Source organism: Juglans microcarpa x Juglans regia, chromosome 2D, assembly GCF_004785595.1.
Source record: "Juglans microcarpa x Juglans regia isolate MS1-56 chromosome 2D, Jm3101_v1.0, whole genome shotgun sequence".
Classification (NCBI taxonomy): domain Eukaryota; kingdom Viridiplantae; phylum Streptophyta; class Magnoliopsida; order Fagales; family Juglandaceae; genus Juglans; species Juglans microcarpa x Juglans regia.
This window is the reverse complement of record NC_054596.1, coordinates 21186584-21212822: the sequence shown is the minus strand read 5'-3', so window position 1 is coordinate 21212822 and position 26239 is coordinate 21186584. Positions and strand designations below refer to the sequence as shown.

General features: G+C 35.1%; 1 protein-coding gene and 1 pseudogene across 1 annotated transcript; one reads left to right on the top strand and one right to left on the bottom strand.

The window, feature by feature from the left end:
* Window positions 1-2098: 2098 nt before the first annotated feature.
* Window positions 2099-3419, bottom strand: LOC121249363 (annotated as a pseudogene).
* Window positions 3420-15202: 11783 nt separating this feature from the next.
* On the top strand, window positions 15203-16875 carry LOC121249362 (pentatricopeptide repeat-containing protein At2g20710, mitochondrial-like). The gene has a single exon (XM_041148074.1). It carries the CDS (start codon window positions 15739-15741, stop codon window positions 16873-16875), a length of 1137 nt encoding a protein of 378 aa, XP_041004008.1. The 5' UTR covers window positions 15203-15738.
* Window positions 16876-26239: the final 9364 nt, after the last annotated feature.

Below are 26239 nucleotides of genomic sequence, written 5' to 3'. Positions count from 1 at the left end.
AAGATAAAGCAAATCTTCCTAAGGACCAAGTCAAACCAAAAGACTCCAAGCGTGTGTCTCGCACGTCCCTCATCTTGCCGCACCATGCATCTTTATCCCAAATCAAAATATGGGCCCCATGTGAACTCTTTACCAAGCCAAAATAAGGTGTTGCTTATAGTGTTAAAAAGCACAAATGCCAAGCTAAAACTCCTTCAAATATTTAATTCCGTAAAAACCAAGAAGCATCATCTGCTTTGCATGCCAGCTTCCAAAGCCAAAATGAAATCTTCCCTTGGTTCTGTTCATCCAAGGCCCAATCTCTCTAGCTGCTTCACATCTCTTTTATTCGAATAAATTTTCATTTAAATATGAGTTCTTAGACGAGATAGGCTTTTAAAATTTAGATCTTCTTTTTCTTCATCTGAAATAAAATTTAATGACAATAATGAAACCTAAAATCAACAAAAATAAATAAAATTAGACTAAAGTTTAAAGTTAAGAAGTGATAAAATATAAGAAATTATGCAAGTCATCAGGTTCCCCCCAAAGGCTTGCCAAATTTAAGGCAATAGCAGAAGATCTTAAGGTTGAATGTTCTAGTATGTTATGCTAGACATTCCGACTCGATGGAACTCTGCAGACATGATGATGGATGAGGTACAGAAGTATCAAAAAGCGTTCGAGCAGATAAAGGTCGAGGATGGTGGCTTGAGGTATGCTTTGTTGGAGTCAGCAGCACAGGAGCTCGGTGCGTCAAACGCACATGATTGGACCAGTGTGAGGTACTTTGTTGAATTTTTAAGAATTTTTTATGACATAACCATGCGGATATCTGGATCCAAATATACGACTGTGAATTTGTACTTCAGCGAGCTCTCAGAGCTTCACTTCCACTTGGAAAATAGTTGTGCTGACTCTAACGGATTGTTATCTGCTATGGCTACGAGGATGAAGACTAAATATGATAAATATTGGGGGAATATTGAGAATATAAATAGATTATTATTTGTGGTTGTGATCCTTAACCCCCAATATAAGTTGGTCGTTCTAGAATTTTAGGTAAATTCTGTCCTCGGGGTAGTGAAGGCTGCAGAGTTTATTATAATGCTAAAAAGTGATATTGATGACCTATATAATCACTACATCAATAGTTGTCAGCCTTCATCCGCAGCTGGCAGCTCCTCACATTTGAGGCCAACAGGGTCAATAGCTTCCTTAGGTGATAATGACTCATCCGTAGCGGTTAGAGGCCATCATATTATACAACAGTATTATCAACTCATTGCAACAAGGAATATTATGCAATATACATCTGAGATTGAACAATATTTTATGGAAGCTGTTGAGGGACCTAATGATGTATTTCAGTTATTAACTTGGTGGAAGGTTAATTTCATCAAGTATCTAGTCATTTCTCGTATAGCCTGAGATGTGCTAGCCATTCTTGTCACTACGGTTGCCTCAGAGTCGGCATTTAGCATTGGAGGTCGCATATTGGTTGCTTATCGGAGTTCATTGTCACCGTCAACCGTAGAGGCCTTCGTTTGCACACAGAATTGGATAAGTGAAACGCCCATTGGACTAAATACCGTTGGCGTTGATGCCGAGAGCTATATGCTTGAATCAGATAAGCTTATATGCTTTTAAATGATTATTTAATTATTTTTAATGTTTCTAACTTCTAATTTTTATGATTTTATAGACCTAATTGTAAACCCTGACATAATTGCCGATGACTGAGAGTCTGAGACGGACACCACTTGAGAGTTAAGATGGAATTGAGAGAACCCATTTTCTTGGTAATAATCAAATTTTACTTTTACCGTATTCAATTGGAGTCGGACTCTGATTCTGTTTGGAGTCGGAGTCAGAGTCAGAGTCGGAGTAAAAATTTTGCTCTGACTCTCGAAATAGGAGATTGGAAACGACAACTCTAACTCTGTCGGAGTCAGAGCTCAACACTACTTGCAAGATGGGCGGAGGGTCTACTAATTCAATAATATTTGAGGAATGAAATCACATCCAGCCGCTAAGAGCCTAAGAGGAAGGCAAAAGTCCAAAAAAAAAAAAAACATGTTAAATGCAGAAGATTGGCGCCTCTATGGGTTTTTAGATAAGATAATGCACCATTTTTTGGAAATACAATTCAATGCTTCTTGAAGCTTTACAGATAATTCAGCTGCCACAGTCAGATTTGAGGTCCATTATTCCAGGCGTCTCACCATCCAGAACCTGATCGTCCCCTTCCAACTGATCATCTTCTTTCAAATGATCAAATGCCTTTTTACAAGATGGACTTTCAACATGAATATAACTTCGTAATTTTTCACAAATACCAGTTGAAAAATGACAATTTTCTCTAAGTAACCTCAAAATCTCCTCTGCCGCTTCCACATCTCCCTTCTCTTTCAAGTACTCGAGACATTCAGCCAATATAAACGGTTGGGCTTGTATCCTGGTAGATTTTCCACTGCCTTCTCCACCTGACCATGTGCATGATATCCACTTGCCAGGCGATCCCATGTGATCGAGTCTACCTCCATCCCACTCTCTTTAAGCCTGTCTATATATGCTTCGGCCTTTTCCAAAAGACCTTATTGCAATAAGCAGCGATCAGCACGCGTGGAATCCGAAAGTCAACAAATGTAGTTACAGATTCCCACTCCTCCAGGATCTTTTAAGCACCATCCAAGTCATCCAGCTTTACTAACGAGCTTATCATACAAAGATAGCCCGAGTTCCAGACTTTCCCCATCCCTCCATACAAAGTCCAAATACAATACACCTCCGCTTTGTTCTGAATAGCCGTGTATAAAGTGAGGAATGTTTCATAAGCAAACTTCCTTGTTTTACCGCTAACGAGTTGCTCTGCTTTCTTCAGCATTTCTATCGTCTTTTCATGTAAGCCAGCTTTCAAGTATCCATTTGCTGCAACAGCATAAGCATTCCAGTCGATGGTGATTTCAGGATCAGCTTCCATCTTCATTAAAAGCTTCTCTATTCCCTCAATGTCAGAGGTGGCTGCATAAGCATTCAACCTAATGTTAAATGTGAACATATTCCAATCAATGCCCTTCTTTTCCATCTCTTTCATTACACTGTCTAGTTTCTCAGTTTTACCCAACCGAGAATAGAGTTTTAACATAACGTTATAAGACAGATGTTTGCAGAAAACCTAGCTCCCTCATCTTCTGCATGGTGGCCTCTGCTTTATCTAAAGATTTATGTTCTGCATAGCAGTTTAACAGAGCACCATATACGTGGATGGTGATTCTTGAAGCGTTAGGGATGCCATCAAAATACTTCTCTGCTTCTTTTAGACCATGAACTTTTGAGATCAAATCTAGCCGAATCGCAATGTCTCCAGGGGATAGGTCATGGTTCCTTTGCTCACTCAACCATTCAGATATCTGATACAAAACAAGATCCGGGAGCATTAATATGAAGATTATCGTCACGTTACCATTGCGCCAAACAAGGATGGTTAAGTGAAATACTCTCCTATACAATTTCTCAGAACAACTTCCCTGTAATCACAGCCACAAGGGTGGTCGATGTTTCAACCAAAATGGAAACCAAGTTTCAACCATAAAAACCAATGCTAGAATTATCTAATTGAGAGATAATTTTCCCAAACATAAGATTCAAGTAGCAGAAATATGAGAGAAGGAAAGAGTTATCATGCATGCATTCATTAAGACATTGGTACAAATTAATCAATAGAAACGTAAACTTGATTATGTGTATATTTTTGGTATGGGCTTAGACATGAAATAACTTGGGGGTTAACGTCATAATAAGACTTGAGAGTATATATCCAAGTTGTTCCATGTGACTTCCTTTGTTCAGATTTCTATTTTTCTTTTCTAGGTAGGCAAAATTTTATTGAAGGCGCAAAGGGCTCAACCCAAGTACATAAGAAGTACAAAAAAGGAAAAACAGGTTTCTTCCTTTGTTCTGTTTTAGTATTATTATTATTATTAGCTAAAGATTACCCATGTTCAATATCAAGGGGTGCGCATGCTATAAAATCCGTAAACGGAAAGAAAGGTCACACAACTACCACTGCCACAGCCATGCTTACACCTACAACCAAGCTGCATATACATAGAACAAAATCCAAGTGCAACTGACAGAATCTATGAGAACAAGGATATTAACCAGAGGTTCAATTAAATATCAGTTAAACGGACAAACCAAGCTGAAAAGCATGGTAGTACAGTAGCAAGGCTGAGCGTTCCCAAGGTACAAGTTGTCAAGTTTAAAGGTTAGGTGTTACTCTTTCCAGAAGCAGCAGAGATGATGTAGACCCAATTGCTGACAGCTTCATGGAGAATTTGGAACAGAGAAATTCTTGCAACTTACTGAGTTTTATCGATCCAGAGATTTCGTATGACTCGTGTTGATGTAAAAGTTTGTTAGCCAGGATTAGATGACTATGACCTATTTGAATTATTGGATGAATGTAATTTGTCTTTATCTTTATCTATGAATATTTAAATTCAAAGATAAATAGATTAATAAATAAAAGTTTGTCTTTATCTTTATCTATGAATATTTGAATTTTAAGATAAGTAGTTAAATAGATAAAAGTTCTAAAGACTTTTAATCAAGATCGAATGTTCGAAAAGATAGGAGATATCAAGTGATCTGGATAGAAGATTCAAAAAGAAGATGTCAAGTAGAAACAATTTTGAACTATCAAGAAGATATCCATAACAGAAGCTGAACAGAAATCAGTTACTGCAGAGAAGAGTTATCGCGATATGTCAGCAATTCGTCAGGAGACGTCTTCGCAACAGATTCTATCCGTCAGCAGAATCCTACTAAAACTGTAACTCTTTCCAGATGGTTTATTTAAGGGATTCTACTAGTTAAGATTGTTATAGATTCTGATCTACATATTTTTTAGAGCATTGTTTGGTGAGAAAATTCCTTAGTGAATTTTCATATTCGTGATCTCTCTTTGAGTGTAATCGTGCTTCGAGCGTGGAAGATCGTGTGATTGGATTTCAGCCCCTAGAGTTCTAGGAGGAAAGTCAATATTTGAAGATCACCAGAGGTTCTGGCTACTACCGTGGTAGAAAACAAACGGGTCGTTTGTCTGGGCAAGTAAGAGAGTCAAGTTGTAAAAGTTCTGTAATTGATGAGTACTTGTAATTGATTTTCAAATAATAAAATTGACTTTTCTGGGTTTGGTTGCCCTGTAGGGCCTTTAAAGAGTTCTTTAAAGGGTTTCCCTTCGATACCAATATTAGTGCTATGCAATTTACTTATTTTATGTATTTGATTGTTTATCAAATTAATTGCATGCTTGACGACTAACCAATTTGTTGAGTGAATTGGTACATATTTCCACTGCATTACAGGGGTACTTGGGTAATTTCAATTGGTATCAGAGCATAGTTCACTCATTCGAGTGTGATCCGTTCCCCTGTTGACTATGTCGCTACGTGTCCTGCCACACTTTGATGGGGAAAACTATGCATATTGAAAAGTTCGTATGGGGGCTTTTCTCAAATTGTTGGATGAACGAGTGTAGTATTGCATTGAAAAAGGAAGGACTAAACCAGCAACAAGTATTGATGCTTGGACAAAAGATGAGATCAGCAACTGTAATTGGAATAGCAAGGGACTGAATGCTATATTCATGGTTGTATCTCCAGAAGAATTTAAGAGAATCTCTATGTGTGAGATTGCTAAAGAAACATGGGTCATCTTGGAGATTACACACGAAGGAACAAAAATTGTGAAAATCTCAAAATTACAATTGCTTACTTCAAAATTTGAAGAAATTAAGATGCTGGAATATGAAAGTTTTAATGATTTTTATGCTAATCTTAACGATATTGTTAATTTCAGGTTTAATCTCAGTGAGAAGGTAGAAGATTCAAGGGTCGTGAGAAAGATTTTGAGGTCTCTACCTGAAAGATTTCGGCCTAAGATTACTGTCATTGAGGAAAGTAAGGATTTGGATACAATAAGGGTTGAAGAACTGGTCGGTTCCTTACAAATGTATGAATCCTCACTTCCTCAAACAAGAAAAGGTAAGTCCATTGCTTTAAAAACAATAAAAGAGGATCAAGATGATTTTTCTGATGAAGAAAATTTTAAAAATGAGGATATAGATCTCATTGCAATAAAATTCAGAAAATTGTTGTTTAACAAGAAAGCTAATGGAAAACAAAAAGCGTGATAAAGAACTTTTTGCAAAGAAAAATTATTCTGAAAATTTGAATAAAGAAAAATTTGATAATAATAATAAAGTAAAGTGTTATGAATGTTCTGATTATGGTCATATAAGAATTGAATGTCTAAATTTCAAGAAAAGTAAAGGAAAGCATTGAATGTCACATTTAGTGATAGTTCAGATTCTGAAAGTTCAAGCTCATCATCTGATGATGAAAAATATTTTATGGCTTTTCCTTCTATTGTGAATGATTTTCCTGAGATTGCACTCACAAAATCTGAAAATGGCTGTAATTTCAGTGATTTGGATGTATCACTTGTGGATGCTGACCGAGAACTAAGTTTACAGGAAGCATACAATGATGTGTGTGAAGAAGTGGACAAATTAAAGAAACTTAACAAGAAGTTGTACAATAAATTTACTACTGTGGAGAATGAGAAAAATAATCTCTCTGAGGCATTAAAAATTTTTGGTGTTGAAGTATCAATATTAAAAGATCAAAAGGATGCACTTGAAAAAGAATTGGAAAAGTTTCAAGAGTGCAAGCAAAAAAAAGCAACACATAAATTAGACGAAATGTTGAGTTTTCAAAGATCTAGTTGTGATCGCACGGGTTTGGGGTATACAACTTCCCAAGTTATGGAACTTCAAGGATCATCATCCACTACCACTTCATCAAAAGGTGTCATTTTTATTAAAGGAAGTCGAGATAATGAAGCTCCAAACAAAGCCATGTCTAAAACTCATGATCCAAGAGCCTCACATGATAGATCAATGACAAAGAGACCCAACCAAGGTAAGTCCAAAGGTAAGTTTATTCTTACTTGTCATCATTGTGATATTTTTGGCCATATAAGACCATATTGCTTTAACTTGAATAAAATGAAGAAAAATAGAGGTGAAAGAAAGTTAAAAAAGAAGGGAAAGACTCTAGAAAATCAAGTTAATGAGATGAGTCAACAAATTACCTTCATAACTCTAAAGCTTGTTGAACTAGCAGAATTTTACTTTCACAATAAAGAAAAGATCATACAAAGTGGTATTAATAAAAATAATAGGCCACATTAAAACAAAGTGGGTGATCATAGAAGATGCCGTGTCACATTAAATGATAGGACCACTTGCATGTTCTTACATTCTTGCATTTCATTTTATTAGTCTAGAACATGCATTTTATTTTTCTGTTTTTAAGTTATGTTTATGTTTTCAATTTTTTTAATAAGAAAAATAATATTAAAAAATTTTCTGGATTGTTTCTAATTTTTTTGGGAAGAACATGCTTGATATATCAAAGTTTTGAGCACATGTGTTCTCACAAAATAAATTTTTGAACTTATGCATCTCTCTACTTTGTGCAATTCACTTTGTGCATACTAAACCTTTGAGTCATCTTGACAAAGTTCATTTACAAAACACTGTGAGAAACTTATGTGTTTGTACCTTATAATTAAGTTCCATATTTATTATTGAGATGTTCACCATAGAGGGAGTCTGTGCCTTGAATTGACTAATAGTAGTTGAACCTAGTACAATTATAGAGAGATCTTCCCTTGCCAAACACAAATAGTTGATCCATATAAAAAAAATTGGTATTACATCATTATGGAAAAAGACAAACACCATACACGGATCTATCACTTAAGTCCTTATAGATATAATTGTGGCTCAAATTATTGTGAAAAAAGATGAGCAACAAAAATAGATATAAAAAAAAGGGGGTTGTGCAAACTAGTATTTGGAGGAGATACTCATTTATCTAGGCCCTAGCATAAAGTTTGACTTTTGATATGAGTGACAATATCTTGGGAGCATCTATAAGAAGAAAATACTCATGAATAAATTTATCAAAAATATATTGAAGAGAAAAAGAAATAAAGAGTTAATTTTCTATATAAGTTTGCTCACTCACACACTCACATGAACTTTGATATTGATGATCTTATGAGGTGTGAACATCCATTGTGATTGTTGCAAATAAGAAGATGTACTCTATTGAAGGTTTTTTTGTGAGTGACACTATGTTTAAACTAAGATGCATCTAGGCATGTTACTTGCCTCATTGCTTATGTATATAAAAATAAATAAAGATTTTGTCAAATTTTATTTATTTATTTATTCATTTTGTCATGATTTTACTTGCATTCATGCTCATACATCAGATGCATTTAATCCATGAAAAGTTGAGACACATGAGAGTTATGAATCTTGTTAGATTAGTGACAAAAAGGGGGAGATATATTGGAGAATTTGATTTACTTCGGGTATTATGAAATTCGTATTGTGAGTTTTAGGGGCAGTTGAATGAATTTTTATTGTTTTGATTAAATATTGAAGGGGAGAACTAAAATATGGATATAATTCAACTCCAAGCTAAGCTAGAACATGCTTAGATTTTAAATCTTATGAAATTTAATGTTAGTTATTGTTCTCTGTCATTATTTTTTGCCTGGAATCTCTACTCGGTCTCTTGGTCTACTGTTTGTGCTGTTGACAGATTTTATATTGCATTCATCAAGTTGGTTTTGTCACCAATCCGCCAAAGGAGGAGATTGTTGATGTAAAAGTTTGTTGACTAGGATTAGATGACTAAGACCTATTTGAATTATTGGATGAATGTAATTTGTCTTTATCTTTATCTATGAATATTTAAATTCAAAGATATATAGATTAATAGATAAAGGTTTGTCTTATATTTATCTATGAATATTTGAATTCTAAGATAAGTACTTAAATAGATAAATGTTCAAAAGACTCTTGATCAAGATTGAATGTTTGAAAAGATAGGAGATATCAAGTGATCTAAATAGAAGATTCAAAAAGAAGATATCAAGCAGAAAGAATTTCGAACTATCAAGAAGCTATCCAGAACAGAAGCTGAACAGAAATCAGTTACTGCTGAGAAGAGTTATCGCGACATGTCAGCAATCCGTCAGCAGAATCCTACTGAAACTGGATCTCTTTCCAAATAGTTTATTTAAGGGATTCTACTGGTTAAGATTGTTATAGATTCTGATCTACATATTTTCTAGAGTACTTTCTAGTGCATTGTTTGGTGAGAAAATTCCTTAGTGAATTTTCATATTTGTAATATCTCTTTGAGTGTGATCGTGCTTCGAGCGTGGAAGATTGTGTGATTGGATTTCAGCCCCTAGAGTTCTAAGAGGAAAGTCAATATTTGAATATCGCCAGAAGTTCTGGCTGCTACCGTGGTAGAAGACCAACGGGTCGTTTGTCTGGACAAATAAGAGAGTCAAGTTGCAAAGGTTTTGTAATTGATGAGTACTTGTAATTGATTTTCAAATAATAAAATTGACTTTCCTGAGTTTGGCTGCCATGTAGGGTTTTACATTTAAAGAGTTCTTTAAAGGGTTTCCCTTCGATACCAATCTTAGTGCTATGCAATTTATTTATTTTATGTATTTGATTGTTTATCAAATTAATTGCATGCTTGACAATTAGCCAATTTGTTGAGTGATTTGGTAGATATTTCTACTGCATTACAGGGGTACTTGGTTAATTTCAACTCGTTCGAGTCTAGCTTGATCAAATTTACGACTTGAGCTCAAACAGAAAGCTGGCTTGACCATTGCTAGACCTTCGCTCAAGCAAATGCGATAAAAGTCCCTGTGATCTATTTGAAAGTTTGGTTGACATGAGTGAACCTGTGATTTATTAATTTTCATTTTTATTAGAAGTCTGGACTATGGTAGAATTTTGGGCTACTTAAAAAACACTATTAGGCCATTTTGTTCTTCTTATTTGCCATCGTTAATCAGTTTTCATAATAGAAACATTCTGTTAGAGTTCTCACAAGTAGTGAGAACTGAGGATGTAATTGGGTTTTTTTTTTTTTGGGGGGGGGGGGGGGGGGGGGGGGGGGGGGGGGGGGGGGGGGGGGGGGGGGGGGGGGGGGGGGGGGGGGGGGGGGGGGGGGGACTGGATAGAAGTAATAACTGAGGCTTTTTTTTTTTTTTTTGCCTACCCATGCATTCTTATTTTGATAAAAATTTTGTCGGACTTCTTTGTATGGAGTCTGATTCTGTTTGTGGCGGACTATACCTAACAAGGATCCCTTGCAGTTTTTTTGGTGGATTTTCAAATTTTTGACACATGTTGGCTCTTGAACCGACCTGGCCCGCTGATTAGGGTTTGTTATATATTGCATTCTTCCTTTGATTACCATTTGAAATCAAATCCTCTGTTGCTCAGTGGAAGTAGGAACATTGTGGAACCACATAAATTTTGTGTCATGTATGATTGATTCCATTATTTTTTTTTTTTTTCCTCATATCGGTCTTAACAAACTCAAGTATCACATGTCACTTGATATCTCTTCTTTAACCTTTAGGGGTTGGCTCAAGTGGTAAAGGCTTTGGGTTTGGGGGTATATTCCCCCTAGGTCTAAGGTTCAATTCCCCTTGGGTGCAAATAATTTTTAGGGGTCATCGGACTGAAGGATTTTCTCCTTGAATTACCCAAGGTGAACTTGTGGGAAACACCTTACCGGGGGCCTGTGCACTCCCAGGATTAGTCGGGATGCTGTTCCGGACACCCGATGACAATGAAAAAAAAAACTTGATATCTCTTCTTTCTCATATCAAACAATTACCGCATCGTGATTCTTTATTTTGCCACAACTTGGGAAACTGTTTAAAAACTCAACACATGGAAACATACCTCGAAAAGAGGATTCTACCTCATGCAACCATCCTCCAAAGTTGAAAACAACAGGAGACAAGAACTCTAAGAGGCCATTACTTACCTTGTAAGCCTAATGAGCACTATTACATCTTAACCCGAAATGTTTGGGGAAAAGAGCAATTCTTTTTTTAGGGTCCTCTCAGGAATAGATATAGAAGAGATGCGTAGGGACAATAGCTCAAAGGATTAAAGAGCGTGTATTGGGGGGGGGTGAATAACCTCGCCCACAACTGGCAAAAACTGGAAGGGCTTTTTACCATGGGGATACAAAAATCATGATTGGGGGATAGCAGACAGGTGGAATCAAATCTCTTAGAACCAAAACGGTCTTCTATTCTTGGAGTAGGCATGGACACATTGAGTGGACCGTATAAAACATCCAATAAATTTATGCATACTTTTAGGTTCAAAATTACTTCTACCACAAATAAACCATACAATTCAGATGGACACATTCGTCATCTATCAGACAATCATTAGACCCTTCACAGCCTAAAAAATTATAACCAAAGTGTACACCCATATCAAAAGTACATAACACACGGGCACTCACAAATGCATATAAGTTTGAAAGGAATTGATACCTATAAAGCGTGTTTGAAGCGACGATATTTGCGAAGCTGCTTGATAAATTTATAAAGCTCGAAATTCTGAACGTCTCATGCTTCTTCAAGCCACTAGTCGATCACTCGGAAGATCGGAACCCTAGGATCACTAGCCCGCGAAATGCGAAGGTAGAATGAGTCAATTTAGGGTGCAGACCTGGGTATGGTTTCGGTGTGATAGAAGAAAGCACCGAAAACCCTCGAAATGGCATAGCCAAGCCATGGATTTGAGCGAAACAGCTTCATGCATTAGGTTGAGAGCGAGAGATGAAATCGAACCCTAACGATAAATTCGGAATTTCTGAAGGCGTTGGGGTTTAAGGGTTTAAGAATTTTAGTAGGCCATTGTGGTGAAGCCCGTTTATTAGTTCCAGCCCAACATTGGCCGTTTTAGGGCCGTTTAGGATTTAGATACTTTTAAAATATTCACAATATATTTTTTAATAATAGTAAAATGATTTGAATTGACATATTTTATTAAGTTTTGAAAAATAAGAGAAAAAAAATTGAATAAAAATAATATAAAGTTAAAAAATAGTTTAAATATAATTTTTTTAATCTTATTTTTATTTTAAAATTTGAAAAGTTATATTATTTTTTGTGTTTTGTTTGGGAGTTTCAAAAAATTGTAATGATGAGATAATTATTAGATAAAAAAATTGAACATTTGAAATTGAAAGTGTTTTGTGTTTGAATAATGATTGAGAAGAAAATATCCTAGAGACTAAGAATACTATAGAACAATTGTGTTATCAAACAACCCTTAGCGGATGTATGAAACAATTTAGATCTCATCTCATATCATCCTACTTCATCTCATTTCCTTTCCAAACATCAATAAAATATAATGAATTTCAAACTAATCATTACAACATTTTCAAACTAATCATTAAAATTTTCTCAAACTTTCAAAAAAAACAAAAAATAAAAAGTAACTCAACTTTTTCAAATTCTAAAATAAAAATTATATTAAAAAAATATATTCTAACAATATTTTAATTTTATAATATTTTTATTCAATTTTTTCTCTCTTCTTTTCAAAAATTTTTATTATTATTCCCAAACATTTCCTTAATGTAGGACGAGTAGATGCTATGAAACTATAGTGAAATTCAAGGGGACGAATGAAACTTGTTCTTGAATTTTCATGTGGATAACATGTTATTTATGTAATATCAAATAATGAAAGGATAATGATAATATTATAATTCTAAGATTCTAATCATACCACAACAAAATAATTTATTTTTGAAATTTTATAATATTGGGCTCATCGAGTTAGGTCACGTTTGGATAGTCAAATGAGACGAGATAATAAATATATGAATAATAATGAGATAGTTTATAAATAGCAGTAAAATAATTTGAGTTAAAATTTTTATTGAATTTTGAGAAAGAAAAGAGAAAAATAGAATAAAAATATTATCAAATTAAAATTTTGTTAGAATATAACTTTTTTAATATAATTTTTATTTTATGATGTGAAACCCCCCCCTCCCCCCAAAATGTATAAAAAAAATGTTGAGATAAAATGGAATAAAATGTGTTGAGATGTGAGACTAACTTCATATTGAAAAAATGTCTTAATTTGGTTTTTTCGAAAAACCTGTGCCACCAATTATTTTTCCCAAGCAAAATATATCCCACCATATCATTATTTGTCCAAATTTTAGTTACTCATTTTCGCAGATGAGATGAGATGAGATGAAATTAAAGTTAAAAGTTGAATAAAATATTGTTAGAGAATATTTTTTTAATATTATTTTTATTTTAGAATTTGAAAAAGTTGAATTATTTATTTTATTTTGTATAGAAATTTGAAAAAGTTGTAATGATTAGATGAGATGAGATGAAATGAATTGAGAGGAATTATAAAAACAAGCGAGACGTACCTTATATCGAAGAGCTAGTGGGCCAAAAACTTATATTTGGAAAACTACTTTCTTTATCGTCTACGTGATGTCATACACCCATGAAAATAATGTCATTGTTAGACAAACATGAATAATGATACATTGAGTCATTGAGAAGTTACACATTTAAACCTATGACTAGATCGTCCTAAAGACGAACTGCATTTGGAAGGAAAATTACTTTACTAAGGAAATTACTTTATTATTATAAAATCTCTTTGTAGACAAAAAAAAAATCTCTTTTAATATATATGTTAACAAGGTGGTCATATGTACACTCATTTCTATTAACAATGTTGCATATTTTTAACCTTCGCTTGTAATTTGAATATGTGCACATTCTTGATTATCATATTATAAGATGCATTTATCATATTAAAAGATGCATTTTGATGATGCAGGTAATTTATATTTTAAGGATTTGGTGAGTATTGTATGTCTATCAAGATTAACGTTGAATATCTTTTTGCCCATGCATACATTCAGAATGATTTAGCTGGATCGTTTGTTAAAAGACGTCAATTTATTGCTTGATCTTTCCTTGTAGAAATAAAGAGTAGTGCTAGGCTACCGCCCAGCAATGACAGCTGGGCGTGCCGCCTGGTACAAATTTGTCTTTTCATTTTTTCATTCTTTTTATTTTCATATTTTTTTAACATATATAAATATTCTTAAAAAATAAAAAATACACAATTGCAAAATAAAAATAAAATGAAATGTCAAAGAAAACAAATAATATATGCTACAACCATAGTAATATATATACAAAAGAAGCTTGATATAAATTTACAAAATGTAGTTTGATTTAAGTTTTAAATAATAAGTAATGTTCATGCTACAACCATAGTAACTAACATATTTCTTTATCTTTATAGAATTAATTGATAAGATATTAAAATTCTTCTGGCATTGTTGGTTCATCTGGTCCATATCTGCACGAAGAGAGAGAGAGAAAAAAAAAACAAATAGTGGAATCAATCATACACGACACAAAATTTATGTAGTTCTACAATGTTCCTACGTCCACGGAGCTACAGAGGGTTTGATTTCAGATGGTAATCAAAGATTTAGTGCGACGGCCGTTCGAAGGAATAATGCAATATATAGGAAACCCTAATCAGCGGGCCAGGTCGGTTCAAGAGCCAAAATGTGTCAAAAATTTGAAAATCCACCAAAAAAACTGCAAAGTATCATTGTCAGGTACAGTCCGCCACAAACAGAATCAGACTCCACACAAAGAAGCCTAACAAAATTTTTATCAAAATAAGAATGCATGGGTAGGCAAATAAGAAATGCCTCAGTTATTACTTCTATCCAAGTGTAGTTGTCCTACCCCCCCAAACATCCCAATTACATCCTCAGTTCTCACTACTTGTGAGAACTCTAGTAGAATGTTTCTATTATGAAAACTGATTAATAATGGCAAATAAGGAGAACAAAATGGCCTAATAGTGTTTTTTAAGTAGCCCAAAATGCTAACATAGTCCAGACTTCTAATAAAAATGAAAATGAATAAATCACAGGTTCACTAATGTCAACCAAACTTTCTAGCAATGGTCAAGCCAGCTTTCTGTTTGAGCTCATGTCGTAAATTTGATCAAGCTAGACTCAAATGAGTCATACGAAATCTCTGGATTGATAAAACTCAGTAAGTTGCAAGAATTTCTCTGTTCCAAATTCTCCATGAAACTGTCAGCAATTGGGTCTACATCATCTCTACTGGTAACGCTTAAACTTGGCAACTTGTACCTTGGGAACGCTCAGCCTTGCTACTGTACTGCTATGCTTTTCAGCTTGGTTTACTAAAACAGAACAAAGGAAGAAACCTGTTTTTCCTTTTTTGTACTTCTTATGTACTTGGGTTGAGCCCTTTGCGCCTTCAATAAAATTTTGCCTACCTAGAAAAGAAAAATAGAAATCTGAACAAAGGAAGTCACATGGAACAACTTGGATATATACTCTCAAGTCTTATTATGACGTTAACCCCCAAGTTATTTCATGTCTAAGCCCATACCAAAAATATACACATAATCAAGTTTACGTTTCTATTGATTAATTTGTACCAATGTCTTAATGAATGCATGCATGATAACTCTTGTTTCCTTCTCCAATTATTGTCTCTCATATTTCTGCTACTTGAATCTTAAGTTTGGGAAAGTCATCTCTCAATTAGTTAATTCTAGCATTGGTTTTTATGGTTGAAACTTGGTTTCCATTTTGGTTGAAACATCGGCCACCCTTGTGGCTGTGATTACAGGGAAGTTGTTTTGAGAAATTGTATAGGAGAGTATTTCACTTAACCATCCTTGTTTGGCGCAATGGTAATGTGACCATAATCTTCATATTAATGCTCCCGGATCTTGTTTTGTATCAGATATCTGAATGGTTGAGTGAGCAAAGGAACCATGACCTATCCCCTGGAGACATTGCGATTCGGCTAGATTTGATCTCAAAAGTTCATGGTCTAGAAGAAGCAGAGAAGTATTTTGATGGCATCCCTGACACTTCGAGAATCACCATCCACGTATATGGTGCTCTGTTAAACTGCTATGCAGAACATAAATCTTTAGACAAAGCAGAGGCCACCATGCAGAAGATGAGGGAGCTAGGTTTTCTGAAAACATCTCTGTCTTATAACAATATGTTAAAATTCTATTCTCGGTTGGGTAAAACTGAGAAACTAGACAGTGTAATGCAAGAGATGGAAAAGCAGGGCATTGATTGGAATATGGTCACATTTAACATTAGGTTGAATGCTTATGAAGCCACCTCTGACATTGAGGGAATGGAGAAGCTTTTAATGAAGATGGAAGCTGATCCTGAAATCACCATCGACTGGAATGCTTATGCTGTTGCAGCAAATGGATACTTGAAAGCTGGCTTACATGAAAAGACGATAGAAATGCTGAAGAAAGCAGAGCAACTCGTTAGCGGTAAAACAAGACCCATTCACATTATGTCTGCTTATGGAGCAATGGGGAAAGTCTGGAACTCGGTCTATCTTTGTATGATAAGCTCGTTAGTAAAGCTGGATGACTTGGATGGTGCTGAGAAGATTCTGGAGGAGTGGGTATCTGTAACTACTTTCCTCGACTTTCGGATTCCACGTGTGCTGATCACTGCTTATTGCGAGAAGGGTCTTTTGGAAAAGGCTGAAGCATATATAGAGAGGCTTAAAGACAGTGGGATGGAGGTAGACCCATTCACATTGGATCGCCTGGCAAGTGGATATCGTGCACATGGCCAGGTGGAGAAGGCAGTGGAGACAATGAAGCAGGCACTCTTGGCAGGTCTACCAGGTTACAAGCCCAACCGTTTTATTTTGGCTGAACATCTCGAGTACTTGAAAGAGAAGGGAGATGTGGAAGCGGCAGAGGAGATTTTGAGGTTACTTAGAGAAAATTGTCATTTCTCAACTGCTATTTGTGAAAAATTACGAAGTTATATTCATGTTGAAAGTCCATCTCGTAGAAAAGGCATTTGATCATTTGAAAGAAGATGATCATATGGAAGGGGATGATCAGGTTCTGGATGGTGAGAACTTGGGGCCACCTGAGGGCGATAGCTGTAGCCACTATGGGTGGCTGTTTTTTTTTTTTTTTTAATTAGTTTTTAAATTTAAAATTCAAATTTTATTTAGTTAAATATATTTATTTGTTCAACACGGAGGGTGCAAATAATCTTTTAAGGCAACATCCCTTAGTGAAAAATTAACGATTTAACCAGTTTTGTATAGGAAAATTTCAGAGGGTGCGGTGCATGGGATCGATGTTTACTCTGTAGGGGTGGGTTCGAAGAGTCTTATTTTGGAGAGGTTTCCCTAGATAAAAAAAATATAAATATAAATTTATTATTTTTATAACAATCATTAAATTTTTAAAAATAACTTGTCTTGTGGCACTCTTTGACTGATCTACATGGTTTCTGTTAACAATGATAGATATATTTTAATAAAGGACGCTGCTAGTCGGCATTGTTAGTATAAGTTGTAGTTTTTAAAAATACTTTTTTTAATAATTTAAATATATGTATTTTAAAAAAAAAATTCAAAAATAAGAATTTTCTCAATCATTAAGTAAAAAAACAAAAATAAAAATAAAAATAAAAATATATGATCGGTCAAAATAAATGAGCAAACTTATGAGACAAATTAGTATTTTCCTTTAATAAACACGTAATATAAGATGTTATTGTTTAGAAAATTGCACAAGAACTGCATCAAATATGTCAAATTACAATATGTCAATGTGTTATTGTTTTCTCTAGCTTGCTGAGGAAAAAAAAAGAGTTAAAGGTACAAGGTATGCCCCATCAAAGTTTCTTATAATGATAGAAAAGTTAAGTGGAGGAAAGTAGAAAAAACAAGTATTGAGTAAAGTAAAACGAAAAAATCAAATCAAATGACGATGTGGTTCTATAAAATAAAAAAATAATGATGCTTCATGAATGATATACCTAGTAGATAATAAGAAATTAATTACAAAAGGTTGATATTTGATCTGATGCCTCTTTATTTCTCATTTGATCCGAAGTAAAGTTTGTACGGCTAATAACTCATAACAATATTTTAACTGAGGAAAATGGTTTCGTAGTGTTTAAGGCATGTTTGTATTGAGAAAACAAAAAAAAAAATCTATAAATCTCTAGAAACCAATTGAGATGCTATAAATAATGGCCCATGTTTGAGATTCACCATTTCCATCAGCCAATACGAAACAGAGGTGGGTCTATTCAAAATGTTTGAATTTCAAATTAAAATATACATCACATAGGAATTAACTCAAAAAATGATTGAGACTATTTATGCAAGGAAAAAACATTGCCCAACAAAGAAGAAAGGGAAAAATAAATCTCATATTTGGTTGAGGGGCCAACAATCAGAGGAGAGGGAGGGAGAAATGGGGTTTTCGAAGGGATGAAAGTGGTAATACTGCGAACCGACGGGGTGGGGGAGGAGAAGACAGAGTTTTATTTTACTTAGAGAGAGAGAGAGAGAGAGAGAGAGAGGGAGCGTTGGGCACATATAAATGAGATACAAAAAATGTGAGCAGGTGCATGCAGGCCTATTCTCTACATTGTTGACACCCATACGTGGCAGCACCTCATTCGCCGATGAAAAAATGGGTATGACACCCTACCAGCCCCAAGCATCTCCTTTTATATAATGTTGTGGGACTATATTTGATTGTGGATAAACCACACTTTTCTGGAATGCGTTGAATTGTTGATATTAACCAAATGTATTCCCGTCTTGCTTTATGATTTTCAATAATTTCTAAGTGGTTGGAAGAAGTTGCAACTAATGTTTTCTTGCAGATTTCAATAAAATAACAGTACCACCACAAATGTTTGTGATATTCCTTTATACATATAAAAAAGATAACCTGAGTCTGCATAATCAATTAATTGAGGATTCGATCATTTTGGATAGAATAATCCATGTTGGTTGTTGCATGAATGTACTGTAGAGTCAATTCCAATCACTTCAAGTTGGTGTAGAATTGTATCTTATTACTAAGTTAACTGAAAATGCAATACTAGTCTTGTGCAGTTTCCAAGGTATATGAAAACACTAATTGCACTTAGATATGATATTCAGGATCAATAATTTCTGTCATCATTTTGAGGGTAAAAATGTCATTTTTTACACTAAGTGATCGGACAACCATTAGATACTCAAAGGATAAACTTTGTCTTGCTTCAAAACTTTTTTTGTCTATGTTGACTAATGGACAATAAGTCCATTTGAAAACTGTTCAATTTGTAGACAAAGACAAAATATTATTATTTCAATATCGTTCATTTCAAACTTATATTTTAAATAAGTTACGGTTTTTATGGGCTCTTATAGAGTCTAAGAGTTAAGTATAGGAAAGTCGAAAAAACAAGTAAACAAAAATCACTTACTATTAAGTTGAAAATCTTTTTTTCGTCCCTATTTAATTAGTAACCATAATGGAAGAAAATTTTCATCTTCAATTTTAATGTGAAAAAATGAATGAGTTTATTATGATAATAAAGACAATACAAGAAGAGGTATTTTAGCATGTGAATTGTTGAGACAGGTCAATAAAGTAAAATGAAAAATAAATTAAAATGATGACGTGGCTCAATAAAACATAAAGATAATGATGCTTCGTGAAGGATATAGACAATAGATATGACGAAATTCGTTACAAAAGATTCATATTTGACCTGATGCCTCTTTATTTTTCATTTGATCTGAAGTAAAAGTTTGTACGGCTAATAACCCATAACAATATTTTGAATTGAGGAAAATGGTTTTCTTGGTATTTAAATAAATCTCTAAATCTCTAGAAGACTAGAAACCCAAAACTTCTTCTCTAGGCTATTTTCTTTTTATAGTTTTCTTGTCTAAATTTATTAAGGCAGTATTTATTATCAAAACTTAAATGTTTTGAATGTTTTGAATATCTAAATTTTGGTGTGTAATTTATAACTTACGTATACCTAATAATAATGGTTCGAGCTTCTAAAATACTCAAGTTCTAGTTCCTTAATGAATATTTAATTCCTTTTTGGGTAAATTGACTCAAGCATGAACTAGGCCAAACTCAAGCTTAGTTAAATATTAATCAAGCCAAATTCCAACAAAAGACTTTGAACTCAAATCAAGCTCAAGCTCATCTGAAATCACTATAAATGTTAATCAAGCTAAGCTCGAACATGCATTACTCGATTCAACTTGACTCAATTATAGTGTTAATCATCTTAGGGCTCTCATGCCGACAAAGTTGAAGTTGTGAATCTAATTTGAGTTTATCTAACATAGTTGTTACTAGTGATGATATTAGAGGATGTCTGATGCATCTTTTGTTCAGTTGAACCATGTTTAAATATGCCAACACAAACTTAAAAGAAAAGGTAGGGAACAAAAACAAAGTTGTCATAGAAAGTACAAAAAAGGTGTCTTGGACGCTTCAATGAGTTAAAACGGAACTTGAGGTAGGCAAAATTTTTATTTTTCCAAATTTGGCTGAATTCCGACAAGGCTCCGACTCCACTAGTCGGAGTTCAGAGATGGAGTGGTAGTCGGAGCCCACATGGGCTCCGAACTCCAAACTTCGATATTTATTTTTTTAAAAAACAATGCATCAAAACGATGTCGTTCCACTTTAAGGGAAACAACGTTGTTTCGCTCAAGCGGGTCCAAAACGCAAGGGGGAACAAAACGAAGTCGTTCCGGCGACATTGTTTCGTGGAGAAGGGGGTCCTGCTTTCCCTTCTTCCCCCTCACTTTCGAACAATAGTTCCCCAATTCCCTTTGTCTTCACACTGTGCTTCACCTCCCCCAGTTCCCCACCGTCTGCCATCACCTGAGGCCATTACGAGCCACCTTCTGGAGTTCATCATAAATTGTAAGCCACTCGACCACTCAGTTTTTTTGTAGACTTTTAGGGTTCCAAAATCATTGTATTTAAACATTGTGGTTTCAAATTTTTGAAATGTGTTTGATTTGTTGTTCATCTCAATGATTTGTTGTTTGCATTTCAATGATTTCGCTTTTTACGCTGTTAAATTGAGGGATTTAGATTTTGGAAAAATCGGGTGTTTTTATTCTAGGTGACGTTCGCCTGGAGTGTCGTTTGATCGAACGTTATACAAATTGTTCGATCGAGCCTTCACTCGAGTGTGGCACGAGCGGAAATCACGCAAATTATTCGCTCGAGCGAACATAACACAAATTGTTCATTCGAGCCTTCGTTTGAGCGTGGCTTGAGTGAACGTCACACAAATTGCTCAATCGAGCCTTCGCTCGAGCCATCACATAGATTATTCTCTCAAGTATGGCTCGGGTAGACATTCAATTTGTTTCTTTTATTTATTTTTAAAATCACAAACACAAATAGACACATATATTTTTCCTTTTCAATTTGTTTCCAATTTGTAGGTAATTTTCATAATATGTTAAATGACGGTTGTTTGTTAATTGTTTCAGATTATTTGCTCAAATTATGAATGCTACTCCATTTTCTGTGATTCTCCACAAGAGGATGACACACAGTAGTTGGCGTCACCGATAGGTACTTCGGGTCGTAGACCCCCATTTAGAGCAGCTACCTCATGTGTAAGTAATCGAGTCCCAATAGATCTAGAAGACGTTGATATGCTTAATGAGGAGGAGGAGTTGATGAATGTTGAGGCCGATCTACCAGCACGACCTAGTAAAAAATGATTGTGGACATGTGAACCTTTCACCAAAATTTTCAGTGATCGTGAGAACTCGTAGGCTCGATGGCACTACTGTTGGCTACCAGCGATATAAGATACACAAAGGGCTGGTGGCAATTGATCAGGCGTAGTTGAGTTACGAGACTTCTATGACCATTGGTCACATGCAGATTAGGAAGCTATAAATCCCTCAATATAGTGAGAAGATGTTGAGGGATGTTCTTACGGAGATAATCATCACTGATGAGATGCCTTTTACCAAGGTTGACAAGGCAGGCTTCTGTGAATTTGTGCATACTTTAGAGCCATGATTTCTCATGCCTTCACAGTATATTGTGATGAGCGATAGTTTAAAGAGGCATGCCAAGGAGAATATAGCGATGAAGGAAATGTTTGTCGCCACTAGCCAGAGAGTGTCATTTATGACTGATACATGGACCTCCATACAAAATGTGGGCTACATATGTATGACAACCCAATTTATTGACAGTGAGTGGACGTTGTAGAAATGGATTATCGGTTTCAAAGAAATTGTTGATCACAAGGGTTCATCCATTAGCAAGGAGATGGATGACTGTATAAAGGATTGAGGGATCATAAAAAGTGCTTTGTATCATGGTAGAAAATGCCACTACGAATGATACTGCCATTGATTGGTTCAGCCAGAATACGCTGGTAAATGAGGATATTATTCGTGAGAACCAGTTTATCCATATTCGATGTTGTACCTATATCATCAAACTCATAGTCTCTAAGGGGCTCAATGAGGTTGATGATTCCATTATTAAAGTCCGGAACCTTGGAAGATATGTGAGGGCTTCCCCCAACACCTCTGCCAGTTTAAGGTAATAACTGAACAACTTGAGATCTCATCTTCCAGTATGTTGCAACTGGACGTTCTGACTTGATGGAAGTTTACATACATGATGTTGGATGTAGTGTAGAATTACCAAACAACATTCAAGTGAATGGAGGATGTGGATAGGGGCATGAGGTATGCTTTGCTGGAGTCAGTTGGGGGGAGAAAGGACTCGGTGCGCCGGACACAGTTGATTGAGCCAATATCATGTATTTTGTTCAATTTTTGAAGTTATTTTATGATATAACTATGTGTATATTTGGGACAAAATATCCTATTACGAACATGTACTTTGAGGAGCTCTCAGGGGTTTATGACCATTTGCAACAGAGTTGTATTGACAGTGTGAATTTGTTGAATGCAATGGCTATGAGGATGCAATACAAATATAATAAATATCAGGGGGATGTGTAGAAGATAACTAGATTATTATTTGTGGTGGCAATCCTTAACCCTCGATATAAGTTGGAGATTGTAGAAGATTGGATTAGGGACGTCCTCGGTGATGAGGATGCTGATCAGTTTATTAGATTGCTTAAATGTGATATTGATGATTTATAAAGGCATTACAAAAACAATGGTTAGTCTTCAATAGAATGTGGTAGCTCCTCACGCCTGACTGGTTCGACATCTTCCTGGGATGACACACATGCACAAAGTTTAAATTTATTGTGACTATGATGGTATCATTAAAACCACGTTTCGAGAAATATTATGCAGTGTAAGTCTGAGGTTGAGCGTTACTTTATGGAAGATGTCGAGGCACCTAGTGATATATTCCATATATTAACTTGGTTGAAGGTGAATTTTGGCAAGTTTCCAATACGTTCCCAAATATCTAGGGATATACTTGACGAGCACCAAGGTGGACCATGTCTTAAAGATCCTTTGCAAGTTTTAGATCGGGCAATCACAAGATCGAGAGCTAAGAAATGCAAGGAAGCAATGCAAGAGTTGGTGCAATCCATTTGGGACAAGTCTAACAAGAGCCGAATATTCAAGATGGGCTTGAGAGAAGGAGATCCAGTGATTATCCACGTGATACAAGTTATGGAATAGTGCAAAATAAATTAGGGCCTATTATTATGTTTATGTGATTGAAGGCCTTGGACTTGTTTATTTCATTAAAGGGGCTTATTTTATTAGTTATAGGAATTAGTCTAGAATAATTGGATTTGAGGATGCTTGGCCCATATATATTTTATTTTGTTGAACTAGGGTTTCAAGAAGTTAATGTAGCCGAGTTACTGTAGCCACGATACTATTCATTCAGGAGTATTTTTGGAAGAAAATGACTTTATTTTGGCTAGAGTTTTAATTAGGTTTTAGTTTAAATACTCTTTGTAGCCTCATTTTAAGAAGTTTTATGAAATTTGATGAATTTATTCATTGTGAGTTGAGTTTATCTCCTCTTGTTCTTGAATGAACTTTTGAATTTATCAAAGACAAATCACAATTTTTGTGGCATTCTTCCTTATAATTTAGGTTTTTGAGACAGGTTTTTCAACGGGTCTAGATTTTCATATAATTTAGGTTCTTGAAACGAGTTCCTCAACGGGTCTAAATTTTCCATTGACTTGATTTTGACTTTCTTGGGTGAGTTTTCAAATTGATTATGGTTTCAAGGGATTCCATTCCCACGTTCATATCATTTGGTATTAGAGCTCGGTTTCCAATCAGGTTAGATTTTATCTTTTAATTCTTGCATATTTAATTCTAGGGCTTCATTGTTCTAGGGTTGCAAAAAAAAAAAAGTTTGGTGAATTACATCATCTTGTGGCTGCCGAAATTTTCTTGTTTATTGGGGTTTTGTGTTCTTGATCCTAGGGTTTTAAAATTTTAGGGTTTCTTGCATCTCCAACTTTTTTCAATTGCTTAGAGTGTCGTTTAATTGATTCTCTTATAATTTCTTGTCAATTCTTGTGTATTTGAATTCAATTGCTTGACTTTTAATTGAATATTACTGTTTGTGGTTGAATTAGAGAAAGTAAAAGAAATGAAAAGAAAGGGTAGCATATTCAAAAGGTTGTTACATAGTTACAACAGAGAGAAAGGAAGACATTTGTTGATTGAGCTTTATCATCAAAGGGGCTGAATACATCTTTCTAGTTTGTATCTTGTTTTGTAATTACTCTTTCCCTCGTTTAAATTCCTTGAGTCTAGTGTAATTTTATTCCTTCATTGTTTCTTGTTCTTGTTTCTTGAACTTATTGCTGGTTGGAATAATACAAAAGGTTGTATTGTCTTGATTTAGTTCAACTAGTTTTTAAAGAACTTGAGCGGGAAAACTATTGAGGTAAAATGCAAGAGAGTGTGAGACTATATCGGGAAAAAAAAATTAAGAGTGAAACACGAGTAGAGTGTCATTATTTGAGTGTAAACACGTAAGAGAGTGTGTGAGGTTTTCTACTAATATTCTTTTTGTGCAGCACATTACAATGTCTCAGAGGAGTGACTCATCACCAAAGGGGATGGCAGATAGCTCATCCTTTGTGTTGCAAGTCATGTAATAACAGTTTGAGCGGTTGACCTTAGTGTTGGGTGAAGTGAGGGATATGATGGATTATCAAGAAACAGTGATTAGAAATCTGCAATGTGGGAGAGATAGAAGGCGACATGAGCCTAGTATTGAGAATGGGTATGAGAATGGAAAGTATGGTGAGGATGAGGAAGACCTAACATCTAAAGTTGGATTGGGTAGACATAGAGGAGTTAGGCGTGAAAGAGGACTTAAGGGAAATCTAGGGGGTCGAGATGGAGTAGATAGGATCCTTGGGTGCATCAAAATGAAAATACCATCCTTCTAAGATAGAATTGACCTTGTAGTTTATTTAGAGTGGGAGAAAATAATAGAGTTGGTGTTTGATTGTCATAATTACTCTGAGGAGAAGAATGTGATGTTGGCGGTAATTGAGTTCACTGATTATGCGATTATTTAGTGGAATCAATTAGTGACCAATAGAAGGAGGAATCTTGAGAGGCCTGTAGAAACATAAAGAGAGTTGAAAGCTATTATGAGGCGGAGATTTGTACCTAGTAGAGGATTACCATAAGAAGATGAAGGTGGCTATGATTTGGGCTAATGTAGTGGAGCATCGGGAGGCCACGATGGTTAGATTTTTGAGTGGGTTGAATAGGGAGATAGCCAATGTAGTTGATTTGCAACATTATGTGGAGGTAGAAGACATGGTGCACATGACTATGAAGGTGGAGAGGCAGTTAAAGAGAAAGGGTACAACAAGGTATATTTCGATTTCTAGCACTCATTGGAAACCAAAGTGGGACAAAAATGATCAAGTTGTAACAAAGGAGAAGACCGAACCACTTAAGGGGAAATATGAGGGAACTAGCAACAAACCCAAGATAGAATCCCAACCTTCACAAAATAGATATATTAAATATTTTAAGTGTTTGGGTTTAGGGTACATCGCATCTCAATGCCCGAATATGCGGGTGATGATTATGCGTGACAATGGAGAGGTGATGACTGAGAGTGAGGGTGATAGTGAGGAGATGCCCACGTTGGTTGATACTAGTGATGATGATGGAATGGAGTACCCCGTGACAGGTGAATCTCTTGTTGCCAGATGTGCTCTGAATACATAAATCAAGGTGGATGATATGAAGTAGCAGAGAGAATATTTTTCATGCTAGATGTCACATCAACAATAATGTATGTAGTATGATCATTGATGGAAGGAGTTGTAGTAATGTTGATAGCACTATTTTAATTGAGAAATTGAATTTGCCTACCTTAAAACACTCTAGGCCATACAAGTTGCAATGGTTGAATAAT